This window comes from Arachis hypogaea, chromosome 10, assembly GCF_003086295.3.
Source record: "Arachis hypogaea cultivar Tifrunner chromosome 10, arahy.Tifrunner.gnm2.J5K5, whole genome shotgun sequence".
NCBI classification, from domain to species: domain Eukaryota; kingdom Viridiplantae; phylum Streptophyta; class Magnoliopsida; order Fabales; family Fabaceae; genus Arachis; species Arachis hypogaea.
This window is the reverse complement of record NC_092045.1, coordinates 85,380,315-85,398,281: the sequence shown is the minus strand read 5'-3', so window position 1 is coordinate 85,398,281 and position 17,967 is coordinate 85,380,315. Positions and strand designations below refer to the sequence as shown.

The following is a 17,967-nucleotide window of genomic DNA, read 5'->3' as shown; positions in this document are numbered from 1 at the left end:
TGGGCTTTCCAGCAATATATGATAGTCCATACTTTGCCCAAGATTTGATGGTCCAAACCGGCGTTCAAAGTCACCTCAAGAAATCCCAGCGTTAAACGCTGGAACTGGCACCCAAATGGGAGTTAAACGCCCAAACTGGCACCAAAGCTGGCGTTTAACTCCAAGAAGAGTCTCTACACGAAATTTGCTTCATTGCTCAGCCCAAGCACACACCAAGTGGGCCCTGAAGAGGATTTTTATGTCATTTACTCATTTCTGTACACCTTAGGCTACTAGTTCTTATAAGTAGGACCTTTTGCTATTGTATTAGAGGACTTTGGTAGCTATCTTCATTTTTATGCTATCTTAGATCATTGGGAGGCTGGCCATTCGGCCATGCCTAGACCTTATGCTTATGTATTTTCAACGGTGGAGCTTCTACACACCATAGATTAAGGTGTGGAGCTCTGCTGTACCTCGAGTATTAATGCAATTACTATTGTTCTTCCATTCAATTCCGCTTGTTCTTTGTCCAAGATATCACTTGTTCTTCAACTTGATGAAGGTGATGATTGACACTCATCATCATTCTCACCCATGAGCAAGGTGACTGACAACCACTCTTGTTCTACAAGCAACTAAGGCCATAGTGAATATCTCTTGGGTTCCTGATTGCACGATGCATGGTTGATCGCCTGACAACCGAGTGCTCGCCTGACAAACGAGCCAACCATTCCGTGAGATCAGAGTCTTCGTGGTATAGGCGAGAACTGATGGCAGCATTCAAGAGAATCCGGAAGGTCTAACCTTGTCTGTGGTATTCTGAGTAGGATTCAATGATTGAATGACTGTGACGTGCTTCAAACCTGTAACCTACTGGGCGTTAGTGACAGACGCAAAAGAGTGATTCTATTCCGGTAGGGGAGGGAACCAAACCGGTGATTAGCCGCACTGTGACAGAGTGCATGAGCATTAGTTTTCACTGCGAGGATGGGAGGTAGCTGCTGACAACAGTGAAACCCTACACGAGCTTGCCATGGAAAGGAGTAAGAAGAATTGGATGAAGGCAGTAGGAAAGCAGAGAGACGGAAGGGAAGGCGTCTTCATACGCTTATCTGAAGTTCCTACCAATGAATTACATAAGTATCTCTATCTTTACCTTTGTGTTATTTTCGTTCATCACTATATCCATTTGAGTTTGCCTGACTAAGATTTACAAGGTGACCATAGCTTGCTTCATACCACCAATCTCCGTGGGATCGACCCTTACTCACGTAAGGTATTACTTGGACGACCCAGTGCACTTGCTGGTTAGTTGTGCGAAGTTGTAGTGATCACAATTTCGTGCACCAAGTTTTTGGCGCCGTTGCCGGGGATTGTTCTTGTGTATGGACAACTGACGGTTCATCTTGTTGCTTAGATTAGGTATTATTTTTCTTCAGAGTTCTTAAGAATGAATTCTAGTGTTTCAAGGTGATGTTCTTATCATCACCAAAGCTGATTGATCGTCATCAATTTAGCTCTTGAATGCAATGTCCTGCTGAAGCTTAGCTAGCTATGTCTAATCCCTTTAGACTAAAGCTTTAGACTAACATTGCATGATTCCTGGAATTCTCATTAAGAATTTTGATACCTTTATTTTCTTTTTCACTTAATTTTCGAAAAATCCAAAAAAATTTCAAAATCATAAAAACCAAAAATATTTCTTGTCTAAGTCTAGTGTCTCATTTTAAGTTTGGTGTCAATTGCATGTTTTTGTTGTATTTTTCGAATTCATGCATGTGTCTTCATTAATCTTCAAGTTGTTCTTGATAATCTCCTTGTTTTGATCTTTAAATTCTATTGACTTGAGTGTTTTGTTGTTTCTCATGTGCATTATCATCTTGTTAGTGTCAGTAGTATACAAACTGCTAAGTTTGGTGTCTTGCATGCATTTGATTTTAGTTGCATTTTAATTATTCCTTATTATTAAAAATCCAAAAATATTTTTAATTTGTGTCTTTTCAAGTCAATAATACAGAGAATTGAAGATTCAGAACATACTGCAGAGGAATCACACAGAAAAAGCTGGGCATTCAAAAATGCCCAGTGAAGAAGACAGACTGGCGTTTAAACGCCAGCCAGGGTGCCTGGCTGGGCGTTTAACGCCCAAAAGGGTGTAGTTTTGGGCGTTAAACGCCAGAATGTGCACCATTCTGGGCGTTTAACGCCAGGATGGCAAAGGGGGAAGATTTTGTTTTCAAAATCAATTTTTTTTCAAGTTTTCAAAGTTTTTCAAAATCAAATCTTTTTCAAATCATATCTTTTCAATCAAATGTTTTCAAAATCAATTTCTTTCTTTTTTCAAAGATACTTACTAACAATTAATGATTTGATTGAACATTTTTTGCCTTTTCTGTTGAGGAAGGTTTTATGTTTGAATCATATCTTTCCTTGTTAGGCAAGTCATTAATTTTTAAAATCATATCTTTTCAAATTGTTTTCAAATCATATCTTTTACAATTGTTTTCAAATCATATCTTTTTAATCACATCTTTTTCAAAATAAGTTTTCAATCAAATCTTTTTAATTTCTAATTTCAAAATCTTTTTCAAAAATCACTTGATTTCTTTTCCACTCTTATTTTCGAAAATCAATTAAGTGTTTTTCAAATGTTTTCAAAATCTTTTAACTTAATTTTCGAAAACTTCTTCCTCTCTTCCCACATCCTTCTGTTTATGGACTAACACTATCCCTTAATGCAAAATTCGAACTCCATCTCCTTTGATAAGTTCGAATTTTCTACTTCTGTCTTCTACTCTTCTTTTCCTCTGACACTTCAAGGAATCTCTATACTGTGACATAGAGGATTCCACATTCTCTTGTTCTCTTCTCTTTCTTATGAGCAGGAGCAAAGACAAAGGCATTCTTGTTGAGGCTGATCCTGAACCTGAAAGGACCTTGAAGAGAAAGCTAAGAGAAGCCAAAGCACAACTCTCTTTAGAGCACCTGAACGAATTCTTCAAAGAAGAAGAACAAATGGCAGCCGAAAACAACAACAATGCCAACAATGCAAGGAAGGTGCTGGGTGACTTTACTGCACCTACTCCTGATTTCTATGGGAGAAGCATCTCTATCCCTGCCATTGGAGCAAACAACTTTGAGCTTAAGTCTCAATTAGTTTCTCTAATGCAACAGAATTGCAAGTTCCATGGACTTCCACTGGAAGATCCTCATCAGTTTTTAGCTGAATTCTTGCAAATCTGTGACACAGTCAAGACTAATGGGGTTGACCCTGAGGTCTACAGACTTATGCTATTCCCTTTTAATGTAAGAGACAGAGCTAGAACATGGTTGGATTCTCAACCTAAAGAAAGCCTGGACTCTTGGGAAAAGCTAGTCAATGCCTTCTTGGCAAAGTTCTTTCCACCTCAAAAATTGAGTAAGCTTAGAGTGGAAGTCCAAACCTTCAGACAGAAGGAAGGAGAATCCCTCTATGAAGCTTGGGAAAGATACAAACAATTGATCAGAAAGTGTCCCACTGACATGCTTTCTGAATGGAGCATCATAGGTATTTTCTATGATGGTCTCTCTGAACTATTCAAGATGTCTTTGGATAGCTCTTCTGGAGGATCTCTTCATCTGAAGAAGACGCCTACTGAAGCTCAAGAACTGATTGAAATGGTTGCAAATAACCAATTCATGTACACTTCTGAAAGAAATCCTGTGAACAATGGGACTAGTCAGAAGAAAGGAGTTCTTGAGATTGACACTCTGAATGCTATATTGGCTCAGAATAAAATATTGACTCAACAAGTCAATATGATTTCTCAAAGTCTGTCTGGGATGCAAAATGCACCAAGCAGTACTAAGGAAGCTTCATCTGAGGAAGAAGCTTATGATCCTGAGAACCCTTCAATAGAAGAGGTGAATTACATGGGAGAACCCTATGGAAACACCTACAATCCTTCATGGAGGAATCATCCAAATCTTTCATGGAAGGATCAACAGAGACCTCAACAAGGTTTCAATAACAATAATGGTGGAAGAAACAGGTTTAGCAATAGCAAGCCCTTTCCATCATCTTCTCAGCAACAGACAGAGAGTTCTAAGCAGAATACCTCTGACTTGGCAACCATGGTCTCTGATCTAATCAAAACCACTCAAAGTTTCATGACTGAAACTAGATCTTCCATTAGGAATTTGGAAGGACAAGTGGGTCAGCTGAGCAAGAAAATTACTGAACTTCCTCCAAGCACTCTCCCAAGCAATACTGAAGAAAACCCAAAAGGAGAGTGCAAGGCCATCAACATGGCCGAATTCTGGGAGGAAGAAGAGGCAGTGAACGCCACTGAGGAAGACCTCAATGGACGCCCACTGACCTCCAATGAGTTCCCCAATGAGGAACCTTGGGAATCTGAGGCTCAAGATGAGACCATAGAGATTCCATTGGACTTACTTCTGCCATTCATGAGCTCTGATGAGTATTCTTCTTCTGAAGAGGATGAGTATGTCACTGAAGAGCAAGTTGCTAAATACCTTGGAGCAATCATGAAGCTAAATGACAAGGTATTTGGAAATGAGACTTGGGAGGATGAACCCCCTTTGCTCACCAAAGAACTGGATAACTTGTCTAGGCAGCAATTGCCTCAAAAGAGGCAGGACCCTGGGAAGTTTTCTATACCTTGTACCATAGGCACCATGACCTTCAAGAAGGCCTTGTGTGACTTAGGATCAAGTGTAAACCTCATGCCCCTCTCTGTAATGGAGAAATTAGGGATCTATGAGGTACAAGCTGCAAAAATCTCACTAGAGATGGCAGACAACTCAAGAAAACAAGCCTATGGACTTGTAGAGGATGTTCTGGTCAAGGTTGAAGACCATTACATCCCTACTGATTTCATAGTCCTAGAGACTGGGAAATGCATGGATGAATCCATCATCCTTGGCAGACCCTTCCTAGCCACAGCAAAGGCTGTGATTGATGTTGATAGAGGAGAGCTGATCATTCAAGTGAATGAAGAGTCCTTGGTGTTTAACACCCAAGGATATCCCTCTGTCATCATGGAGAGGAAGCATGAAGAGCTTCTCTCAAAACAGAGCCAAACAGTGCCCCCACAGTCAAACTCTAAGTTTGGTGTTAGGAGGCCACAACCAAATTCTAAGTTTGGTGTTGAAACCCCACACTCAAACTTTAAGTTTGGTGTTGGGAAGTTCCAACACGGTTCTGAGCATTTCTGAGGCTCCATGAGAGTCCTCTGTCAAGCTAGTGACAATAAAGAAGCGCTTGTTGGGAGGCAACCCAATGTTTTATAATTAATTATTTTCTTTTGTTATTTTATCTTTTTTGTAGGTTGATGATCATAAGAAGTCACAAAAACAATGAAAAAAGCAAAAAAAAAAATGAAAAACAGGAAGAAAAACAGCACACCCTGGAGGAAGATGCTGCTGGCGTTCAAACGCCAGTCAGCCTAGCAGTTGGGCGTTTAACGCCCAGTCTGGCACCATTCTGAGCGTTTAACGCCAGAAAGGGGCACCAGACTGGCGTTAAACGCCAGTAAAGGGCAAGAACCTGGCGTTAAACGCCAGGAATGGGCACCAGCCCGGCGTTTAACGCCAGAATTGGCTCAAAACGTGGATTTTGATGCCATTTGGTGCAAGGATGCCTTTTCCTTGACACCACAGGATCTGTGGACCCCACAGGACCCTACCATCACTCTCTCTCTTCTTCCCCCATTCACCAATCACCTCAACACCTCTTCCCCAAAAACCCTTCACCTATCAAATCCCATCTTTCTCTTCACCACTCACATCCATCCTTCATAAATCCCCACCAACCTCACCCTTCAAATTCAAACCACTTTCCCTCCCAAACCCACCCATAATGGCCGAACCTTTACCCCCCTCTCTCCTATATATACCCTTCTTCAACCCTTCATTTTCACACAACCTAAACACCACTTCTCCCCCTCTTTGGCCGAACACCCCACCATCTCCCTCTTCCTCATTTCTTCTTCTTCTACTCTCTTCTTTCTTCTTTTGCTCGAGGACGAGCAAACATTTTAAATTTGGTGTGGTAAAAGCGTTGCTTTTTCGTTTTTCCATAACCATTATGGCATCCAAGGCCGGAGAAACCTCTAAAAAGAGGAAAGGGAAGGCAAAAGCTTCCACCTCCGAGTCATGGGAGATGGATAGATTTCTCTCAAGGGTGCATCAAGACCACTTCTATGAAGTTGTGGCCTTGAAGAAGGTGATCCCCGAGGTCCCTTTTTCACTCAAAAAGGGTGAATATCCGGAGATCCGACATGAGATTCAAAGAAGAGGTTGGGAAGTTCTTACCAACCCAATTCAACAAGTCGGAATCTTGATGGTTCAAGAGTTCTATGCCAATGCATGGATCACCAAGAACCATGACCAAAGTGTGAACCCGAATCCAAAGAATTATCTTACTATGGTTCGGGGGAAATACTTGGATTTTAGTCCGGAGAGTGTGAGGGTGGCGTTCAACTTGCCTATGATGCAAGGAGATGAGCATCCTTACACTAGAAGGGTCAACTTTGATCAAAGGTTGGACCAAGTCCTCACAGTTATATGTGAAGAGGGCGCACAATGGAAGCAAGATTCAAGAGGAAAGCCGGTCCAATTGAGAAGGCATGACCTCAAGCCCGTGGCTAGAGGGTGGTTAGAGTTCATACAACGCTCAATCATCCCCACTAGCAACCGGTCCGAAGTTACCATAGACCGGGCCATCATGATCCATAGCATCATGATTGGAGAAGAAATAGAAGTTCATGAGGTTATAGCCCAAGAACTCTATAAAGTGGCGGACAAGACATCCACCTTGGCAAGGTTAGCCTTTCCTCATCTCATTTGTCACCTCTGTTAATCAGTTGGAGTTGACATAGAGGGAGACATCCCCATTGATGAGGACAAGCCCATCACCAAGAAAATGATGGAGTACACAAGAGATCCCACTCATCATGAAATTCCTGAAATTCCTCAAGGGATGAATTTTCCTCCACAAAACTATTGGGAGCAACTACACACTCCATCATCCTTCATGAAATTAGAGAAGATCAAAGAATCATGAGGGAGGAGCAACAAAGACAAGGAAGAGACATTGAGGAGCTCAAGCACTCCATAGGATCTTCAAGAGCAAGAAAGAGCCGCCATCACTAAGGTGGACCCGTTCTTTGATTTCCTTGTTATTTGTTCTTCTGTTTTTCGAATTTTATGCTTATGTTTATCCATGTTTGTGTCTTGTGATCATTAGTGTCTTAGTGTCTATGCCTTAAAGTTATGAATGTCCTATGAATCCATCACCTTTCTTAAATAAAAATGTGCTTAATTGATAAAAGAAAGAATTGCATGAATTTTGAATTTTATAATAGTTTAATTATTTTGATGTGGTGGTAATATTTTTGTTCTCTGAATGTATGCTTAAACAGTGCATATGTATCTTGAATTTGTGGTTCATGAATGTTGGCTCTTGAAAGAATGATGAAAAAGGAGACATGTTAATGAGGATCTGAAAAATCATTAAAATGATTCTTGAAGCAAGAAAAAGCACTTTCAAAAAAAAAATCGGAAAAAAAAAGAGAGAAATAAGAGTTGTGATCCAAGGCAATAAGAGTGTGCTTAAGAACCCTGGACACCTCTAATTGGGGACTTTAGCAAAGCTGAGTCACAATCTGAAAAGGTTCACCCAATTATGTGTCTGTGGCATGTATGTATCCGGTGGTAATACTGGAAGACAGAGTGCTTTGGGCCACAGCCAAGACTCAATAAATAGCTATGTTCAAGAATCATCATACTTCACTAAGAGAATCATTAGCACTATCTGGACTCTGAGTTCCTAAAGAAGCCAACCATTCTGAATTTCAAAGGATAGAGTGAGATGCCAAAACTATTCAGAGGCAAAAAGTTAAAAGCCCCGCTCATCTAATTAATACTGATCTTCACAGATGTTTTTGGAATTCATTGCATATTCTCTTCTTTTTATCTTATTTGATTTTCAGTTGCTTGGGGACAAGCAACAATTTAAGTTTGGTGTTGTGATGAGCGGATAATTTGTATACTTTTTGGCATTGTTTTTAGTATGTTTTTAGTATGATATAGTTAGTTTTTAGTATATTTTTATTAGTTTTTAGTTAAAATTCACTTTTCTGGACTTTACTATGAGTTTGTGTAATTTTCTGTGATTTCAGGTATTTTCTGGCTGAAATTGAGGGACCTGAGCAAAAATCTGATTCAGAGACCAAAAAGGACTGCAGATGCTGTTGGATTCTGACCTCCCTGCACTCGAAGTGGATTTTCTGGAGCTACAGAAGCCCAATTGGCGCGCTCTCAACGGCGTTGAAAAGTAGACATCCTGGGCTTTCCAGCAATATATGATAGTCCATACTTTGCCCAAGATTTGATGGCCCAAACCGGCGTTCAAAGTCACCTCAAGAAATCCCAGCGTTAAACGCTGGAACTGGCACCCAAATGGGAGTTAAACGCCCAAACTGGCACCAAAGCTGGCGTTTAACTCCAAGAAGAGTCTCTACACGAAATTTGCTTCATTGCTCAGCCCAAGCACACACCAAGTGGGCCCTGAAGAGGATTTTTATGTCATTTACTCATTTCTGTACACCTTAGGCTACTAGTTCTTATAAGTAGGACCTTTTGCTATTGTATTAGAGGACTTTGGTAGCTATCTTCATTTTTATGCTATCTTAGATCATTGGGAGGCTGGCCATTCGGCCATGCCTAGACCTTATGCTTATGTATTTTCAACGGTGGAGCTTCTACACACCATAGATTAAGGTGTGGAGCTCTGCTGTACCTCGAGTATTAATGCAATTACTATTGTTCTTCCATTCAATTCCGCTTGTTCTTTGTCCAAGATATCACTTGTTCTTCAACTTGATGAAGGTGATGATTGACACTCATCATCATTCTCACCCATGAGCAAGGTGACTGACAACCACTCTTGTTCTACAAGCAACTAAGGCCATAGTGAATATCTCTTGGGTTCCTGATTGCACGATGCATGGTTGATCGCCTGACAACCGAGTGCTCGCCTGACAAACGAGCCAACCATTCCGTGAGATCAGAGTCTTCGTGGTATAGGCGAGAACTGATGGCAGCATTCAAGAGAATCCGGAAGGTCTAACCTTGTCTGTGGTATTCTGAGTAGGATTCAATGATTGAATGACTGTGACGTGCTTCAAACCTGTAACCTACTGGGCGTTAGTGACAGACGCAAAAGAGTGATTCTATTCCGGTAGGGGAGGGAACCAAACCGGTGATTAGCCGCACTGTGACAGAGTGCATGAGCATTAGTTTTCACTGCGAGGATGGGAGGTAGCTGCTGACAACAGTGAAACCCTACACGAGCTTGCCATGGAAAGGAGTAAGAAGAATTGGATGAAGGCAGTAGGAAAGCAGAGAGACGGAAGGGAAGGCGTCTTCATACGCTTATCTGAAGTTCCTACCAATGAATTACATAAGTATCTCTATCTTTACCTTTGTGTTATTTTCGTTCATCACTATATCCATTTGAGTTTGCCTGACTAAGATTTACAAGGTGACCATAGCTTGCTTCATACCACCAATCTCCGTGGGATCGACCCTTACTCACGTAAGGTATTACTTGGACGACCCAGTGCACTTGCTGGTTAGTTGTGCGAAGTTGTAGTGATCACAATTTCGTGCACCAAATAGTATATTATTAAATTATAATATAAAATCATTATTGATGAATAATAGTAAATTTTATAAAATTATGGTTTGATGAGTACTTGTATAATATATATTTTTGTAGAGATCGCGAATATATATATATATATATATATATATATATATATATATATATATATATATATATATATAAAATGAAAATAAACATGATTTACTGGAGAAGTGGACTAAGTAGGGATGGCAAAAACTCCCGGCGGGGTAGGTATCCGCGGGAATTTACCCGCCGGGGGCAGATACGGGGAAGATTTTTCACCCGCGGAGACGGGAGACGGGGCCCTGTTTATTAAACGGGACGGGGGCGGAGACCGACCCCATGGAGACCCGTTTAATCCCCGTATGTGTAAAAAGACTATAATACCCTTAATTTATATATATATATATTATGAGGGAAACTAAAACCCTAGCCGCACTAACAACTCACCATTCACAAACTCAAATATGAAGTCCCTCAACCTCAAACCTCCCCCTGGCCCCTGTCCTCTCAGACACGTGAACGGCGGCTGAACGGCATGGTCTCACCATCACCACCGCCAATCGCCACCTCTTAACCCCTTAGTCCTTCACCGCTACTTCCCACACCTCAGTCCCTCACCGCCACCTCTCAGTCTCTCACGCAGTCAAGTCACCCGTCACCATTATGCACACCGCAACAACCAATAGGGAGTCCGTCATTTTTGCCGTTGTCGCGTCTTCTCGTTGTCGCAAGTTCGTCGGTCATCGCGGCTTTGCAGTTCGTCGCCTCTTCACAGGTCGTCGCGCCTTCGCCGGTCATCGCCTCTTCGCCGGCCGTTGCCTCTTCTCCTCGGGTAAGTCACAGAACTCTGATTTTCATTGTTTATTTTGATTTTGAAGCATTTGTTTGATTCTGATTATGAAATTTTTCTTGTTTATTTGATGTTGAAGCATTTGTGTTTGTGATTATGATGATTCTGATTATGAAATTTTTATTTTGATTTTGAAGCATTCTATTTATAATTATGCAGATTCTGTTTATGAAATTTTTTTATTATTTTGATTTTGAAGAATTTGTGTTTATGATTATGCTGGGGCTGATTCTGATTATGAAAGTTTTATTCTAATTTTGAATCATTGTGTTTAAGATTATATAGATTCTGTTTATGAAATTTTTTTTATTATTTTAAGTTTGAAGAATTTGTGTTTATGATTATGCTGGGGCTGATTCTGATTATGAAAATTTTATTCCGATTTTCAAGCATTGTGTTTATGATTATGCAGATTCTATTTATGAATTTTTTCTTGATTATTTTGATTTTGAAGTATTTGTGTTTATAATTATGCTGATTCTGATTATAAAATTTTTATTTTGATTTTGAAGTATTTATGTTTATGATTATGCTAATTCTGGTTATGAAATCTTCCTAGTTTATTTTGATTTTATTTTCTTTGTTTTATTCTGATTTTGAAGCATTTGTGTTTATAATTATGCTGATTCTGATTATGGAATTTTTGTATTGATTTTTAAGCATTTGTTGAGTTATTATATGATTTTAATTTAAACTATTTTCTTTTTGATGTAGGATTCAAGTAAATCAAAATCTACCATCAATATGGATGAAAGGAGGATTTAGAATTATGTTTTTACAATAATGTGATGAACTTTGTTTGGTTGTTTATAGATACGTTTAGTTGTTTATTGAATATTTGGTTGTTTTATGGATATGTTTAGATGTTTATGTTTGTTGGTTATTGCTACTTAAGTCTTTAAAGACAATCGAAATTATGTTTGTAATGACAATTGAGGATTATCTTTATTTATTTATTTTTTTCATTTTTTGTATTTTTTCATTTTTTATTATTTTTTACAAAAATCCGCGGATACCCAGGTTCCTGACGGATATGGAGTTCCCGCTACCCGTCACGGGGACGGGACAGATATTGGGGGCAAGGATGGGAGACGGTTCCCCGCCTCCATGGAGACCCGTTGCCATCCCTAGGACTAAGGTTATGGGTAAGTATATTGATTCGAACTTCATTTGCTCTTTTGGTATAATTAGTTAATTACTTATATTTTACTACCTGGCTCAGGAAAAAGAGACGTTGAGATTTAGGGTTGGTGTGCTCGTTCAAATTAGGATGGAGTTGGAACGAATAAAAATTAATTTTTATGTTTTTTAAATCATAAATTTAAAATAAAAAATAAAAATTTTATAAGTTATTTAATTTTTTTAATGTATAGGATAATGAAATTTGAATTAATTTAAGTATAATAATAAAATAATTACGTTATTATTATAGATAACAATCAAGATAAAAATATATAAATATTTATAAATTTGTTTATTTTTCAATCTTATTTAATTTGGAGAAGATATAAAAAATTAAATTTAAAATTTTTTTTTGCATAATTTTAATTGCTAAATTTTTTTTTAATTTTATATTTAATATCTTAAATCATCTTTAGTTTTATTATTTTTTCAAATTTTTTAATTTTTATTTTCATTGTTTTTTTTTTTTACCATTCTCCATACATATATCTATTGTTATTTATTTTATTAAGTATAAGAAAGATAGGAAAAAGTACTACATGTACTTAGTAGAATAAAGAAGAAGACAACAAGAATATAAGTTATCTGTAAAATAAAAAAGATAACTGTAAGAAGAAAGAAGGAAAATTAACTGAAAATTATATTTTTTGACCAATTTTTAAGATGGTAGTTATATTAATCAGAGACAATAATAGTTATACGTGTATAAAAAATGATAAGAGAAAAGTATAGTATATAATATGATGAGATGATATAATAAAAATAAAAATTAATAATTTTTAAAAATAATAAAATTAAAAAACATTAAAGATGTTCAAGATGAGATTGAAGAAATATATTTTTTTATCTATTAGAATTATGGATGGAGATAAAGAATGATTTGGATATAAATTTTTAAATTTGTTTCTAATTAAACAGGATTGAAAAAATAAATAAATTTGATAATATTTATAAATAACTATTCTTTATATAATATTAGTAAGTGTTTATATTGATTTTGTTACACATAATAACAACAAAATATTTTTTAATCTTTTTTTTAATTTAAATTTATTTATTTTATACATTTTATATGTTAAATAATTTAAGGTATTTTATTTTTTTATAATTTATTTTTAATTATTAATATTAAATTTATAATTTTAAAAATAAAAATATAAAATTAATTTTTTAAACTCAATAGAAAAGCAGTTGAATAGGCACGGGAGCCGCTAGTTTAGGTAGTGACGGAATAAGGACTAATGTGTTTTCTCACAAATTAGTAGCAACATAAAATAAGTGAGGAAAGTCTATCAGTTGTTAAGCAGTTGCTAATTCTTCACTAAATAAGCTTTTGATCAGTGACTCAATTGCGACCAATTACTTCTAACATTTTCTCGGTTAGTTTTGGATTTGTTATAACTCTGCGACGGATTTCCAACGAGATTAGTGAATAATTTGCACAAAATAGGTAGGATATAGCTTTTGCTTTGCAACAATATTGTCATTGCCAAGTCGCTCATTAAATTAAACTTGCGACAACTTAGCGACAAATATATTTCGTCCACTAATCAGCAACTTGAAATCAGCGAACGAAGTGGGTCGGTTGTTAAACGGTCGCAAATTTCTCGCTACTTAGGTCCTAGGCACTCAATATCCGTATTTCCACTTTAGCGACTAATTAGTAAAGAACACTTCCCTAACTGAATGATTTATTTGTTGCGACGAGTTAGCGACGACTATTTTCTGTCACTACCCTAATTTTGAATTTTTACAATATTATGCGACAAATTAACGAGATACTAGTTGCTCGCTAAAAATAAAAACTTTGGTGATAAATTAGCTAGGAATTTGTCCATCGCAGAATGCTTTTCAAGTCTTTGTGACGGATTAGCTAGTAACATTGTTCCTCACTAATTAGCCTCTTCGCACAAAGTTTATTTAGCAACAAACTAGTGTATGAACTGTTTCTCGCTAATTGTATATCAAACACTTGCGACAAAATAGTGACAATAATATCCCTCGCTACTTTACTTTTATTCGATCGAACTCATAAGTGACTGATTTGCTAGAACATTGTCACTCGCTAATTAATTTGTGACAAATTAGTGAGGAAATTTTCTCCACTCTTTTTTTAGTTACAAAAGTCAATCTGCGAGAAACAAACTTACTCGTAAATCTCTCGCTAATCAGTCGCTTTTCTCAAGTTCGAGTATTTTGTGATCGCTTATTAATTTTGTCGTTAGTGTGTCACTAATTTCTCACAAGTTAATAACAAAAAATATTTCTCGCAAAAATTCGTCGCTAATTTGTTAAATTCTTGTAGTGTATCTGTATATTAGACGTTATTCACTTAGATTTGACTAAATAATGGGTCAAAATATGAACATCATCCAACCAAAATATTATTGACCAAAATTAGACTGGACAAACTATACATCAAGTAGATTTTTTCGGACAAGAACAAAAGTAATTTTGAATTTAGGACATAAATTTTAAAAAAAAATAACGTATTAGTAGTTGACATCAGCAGTATAAGTTAAAAATGATGGGCATTTGAAAAATTAATAATCAATGAATATGATATGTAAAGTTTACTGTGTGATGGTTGCGACTATACTATTGTCATTAATTAGTTGGCAGTTGGCACTATCAGTGACCAATGTGGTTGAATATGTCTGTGCTGTGCCTCAAGAAAGACAGCTAGAAAACCGAAAGCAAATGGCGGGTGCAAGTGCAACAACTAACACGCAAAAGAAAAAGTGAAAAACAGAGAAAATTAAATGAGTCGTTGCAATATACATGCAACTAGTAATACTTATTTCTATTTTTGATAAAGTGTATAATGTACGGTTGTTGTCTTATATGGAGTAATTATTCTCACGTTAAATCTAAGTATGGTAAAGTAATAGTTTTCTTTTTTAATATATTTAATAAAAAATTAAAAATAACAAAAGAAGATAAATTTAAATTTTCAAAAATAGATGGCCAGGAAAAGATATATTAGGGTAGTATCCTACTCCAACTAGGCAACTAACATAGCGCGTAGAATAGTGGCATTTTCGTAATAAAACTTAGAATAGTATTAGTATAGATAGATATAAATGGAAACGCCAAAACCAGATGGCTAAGAGCTACGACTATGATCGCAGCATAAGTTTAGAAAAATCTAAAGCCTCTCGCTCGTTGGTCTTAACTCTCTAACAAGATCTGCAAATATCTGAAATCTTTCATGGAGCAAAGTAAAGAGGTACCTTAATTCTCACACTCTCTTTTTTCTCTCCAAACTTGAGACGTTGTTGTTTTTGGTTGCTAAGAAAACGAGGTATGGAAAACTAATCAAAGTGGAAAATTCATGTTTCTGTGTCCATATGGTGAATTCAGTCTCTTGTATCGGAGTCGGTTTTTGTGTAATGAAGTTGATGTGGCTGCAGCTCAACTCAACAGAGTCTTGTTCCGAATTTTCAAACATAGTTTTATTCTGTGAAGATTAATCTTAGTTTTTTTTGTTGTCCCACCATATCCCTCAATTTCGGCAGTTCAATTTCTAAGACATCATGAATCTAAATTTCATTTAAAGTTTGTCTTAGCTAATGAGTTGTCTAATATACAATTCAAAATTCGAATTCATATTACTTGTTTAAGCATACGAGAGACCTAAGGGTACCATTTGACCAACCAAAGTTGATTCCATTAATTGTAGTTATTAGCACGCGTTTAGGGACTATTGGCTCCCTAGCGGGATTCGTAGGTTAATTAATTAGTTAGTATTTGACCATGCACTCTGTCTCTGATCTCTCACCATTGTTCTCGGTGCTCGTCATTCTAGAACTTCAGTCCGATCCGTTAATTAATTGACCAGTTTGTATTTTGGTATTATAATGTTTCAAAATTTGAGTCGTTCTGGTTGTGGTAAATGCTAATCCACACTATTTTTCACTTCTCTGTACCCTAAAACTTTTTCTTAATTGAGAAGCAGCTAACTTGTAAAAGTGGTGAATGTAGAAAAATGCTCCTTGGTTATCAGTGCCACAATTTGGGGACTGGGATCAAAAGGGTGGAGTGCCTGACTACTCACTAGATTTCTCAAAAATCAGGGAAATGAGGAAACAAAACAAGACAAATCTTTCAAGGGCAAGTCTTGGAAACGAAGAAGAGCTCGTGGCTTCAACCACTACCACTACAAACGCAAGCCACACTGAGCCTGAGCCTGTACACCAGCACCCCCATTATCACCAGACAAACTCTCCAACGGTAAGATTCTCACCCTGTTTAATTTCTTTATTTCATTTTAATTCAGTATTCACTAATAACTAATCTTGTTTAATTCTCGGTCTGTTCTTCACTGAGAATGATAGTGCGGTCATCACAATTCACAAACAATTTCAAGATAAGAGAATATGAAAATTGAATATACTAACACAAATCCGTGGCGGCCGCTCTATATGTTTTTGTAACTCTACCATATTAATATATCCAATTTTAGTTACTGTGGGGTCTTCATCCTCCATTTTTTTTAATTTAATGATAAACATCACTTAGTGTCAAGAACAATGTGGGGGGGAAAATGCTTTTAGCAAGGAGACAAATACGAAACGTTGAATAAATAAACTACAATAGCATTAAGGAAAAAATAACAAAAGCCAAGTAAGGTCGGCGCCAACTGGTTAATAACAAACACTTGTTGTCCTGTCGTCCATTGCCTTCCTTGATTAATGCATGCTCTGAACTCTGGAGAATTGTAGATAAATAAAAAGAAGAGTACACGTTGGACTATTAATTATAGGGAATTATATTGTGGGACCAATAGATTATTAGCTGGTTTTATGGATGTGTTGGTTTGGTTTTCTTGGAGTAATATTGTATATTATGTACACTATTTTTTGCATATATTTTTCTTATACATTTTCATTTTTATTAAAAATTAAAAATAATTAATAAAAGTTATCTTTTACGCTTAAAAAACAAATCCAATCATAATTCATACCAAGGCAAGACACAGTTCTAGTTGCTGCACATGCAATGACTGTTTGGGGCAACTTGGTTCGTCATTGGTTGACTCATAAAATAGTGACAGGTTGTTTATGGCGTATGGGTCGTAGCGTCGTTGGAGATAATCTCCAACTCATATGTGGTCATAAACAAACTAGTATAGAAAAATCTGTGGTCGGCATTGGACGCCTCGTCATATCTCATATCATATTACATCTTCTAATGTTGGAACTTGGAAATAAAAAAATAAAATAAAATAAAAAAATAGCTCCTTTCATGTGTTGTTTTGTTATTTCATATTTGTGGTGGCTGACTTATGCGTTTATGTTTGAATTACAGGCAAGGAGGAGCTTCCTCAGCTACTTCAACTGCTGTGTAAAAGCATGATATTTAATTAAGGGCACGTACAAGTACAACCCTTTTGTCCTTGTAAAAAGAAAGTCCCTTCGTCCAAGCCCTACTCCGATGTTATTAATTTATTGGTATTTGAAAGTTGGGTAATCTAATTTAGAGGTTAAGATGAACATGTAAATGGCACTGATGAGTCATAAACCTGTACACGTATGATTTGATTTCAAAGTATGATTACTTGATTAGTCACTTTATCACCGTTAGGCTCTAGAACTTGAAGTACCATTGCTCTGTTCCTTCGTTTTTCGGATTGAAACTTAATACATGGAATGGAAGTTGAAAACTAGTTTGGACTTGGCGGTTAAATTCTTTTAAACTCTTCCTTTCCAATAATATATATCATTTTTGACAGAACACGTACAAACTGATGAAAAAATAGTAAAATTTAAAAGATATTTGAAGTTTTAAACTAAATAATCCTTTGCAATCTTATTCTAAATGAATGATTATTACTGTGAGAGTCAAATACACTATAATTATGAACTAATATAATTGAAAATAATATTAAAAACATTTTTTATTGGACAAAATCTTGGATCGAGAGAAATGAGAATAGTTAAGAGGTGATTACTGATTAGTTTGTTTCCAGTCGTGCATGAATAACCTAACATAAGTTGTTTGTTACACAGACTCGCGTTGATCGAGTTCCAGTGTGCACTTTTACAGAGACATCTACTGAAACCAAGAACTCATACTATGGGCTTTCTCAATTCCTTCTTTGGGAGCCAGCAAAGCAACTCTTAACTACAAGAGCCTTCCATAAACCTTTAACATTCTAAATCCTAAACCTCTAACCGCAGAGGATCATTAGCTTGAAATTTCTGATTAGAAAAATGATTTAGAATTCTTACTCATCTCTCTCATTATTCTCCTAATA

General features: G+C 36.6%; 1 protein-coding gene and 1 long non-coding RNA gene across 2 annotated transcripts; both read left to right on the top strand.

Moving 5' to 3' along the window:
• Positions 1-10,114: 10,114 nt before the first annotated feature.
• On the top strand, positions 10,115-11,491 carry LOC140175502 (uncharacterized). Its single transcript, XR_011866320.1, has 2 exons — positions 10,115-10,508; positions 11,241-11,491. It is a non-coding gene; the product is annotated as an uncharacterized lncRNA (long non-coding RNA).
• A 3,152-nt stretch (positions 11,492-14,643) lies between these two features.
• On the top strand, positions 14,644-17,287 carry LOC112715834 (uncharacterized). The gene is made up of 3 exons (XM_025767657.3): positions 14,644-14,937; positions 15,693-15,941; positions 17,019-17,287. The coding sequence occupies exons 1-3, from the start codon at positions 14,920-14,922 to the stop codon at positions 17,064-17,066; spliced, it is 315 nt and encodes a 104-aa protein (XP_025623442.1). The 5' UTR covers positions 14,644-14,919; the 3' UTR covers positions 17,067-17,287.
• The last annotated feature ends 680 nt before the right edge of the window (positions 17,288-17,967 follow it).

Excerpts from the sequence above, each read along its gene's own strand:
- LOC112715834 (XM_025767657.3), top strand. Across the intron at positions 15,942-17,018 it reads ACCAGACAAACTCTCCAACG|GCAAGGAGGAGCTTCCTCAG; the intron begins GTAAGATTCTCA and ends TTTGAATTACAG.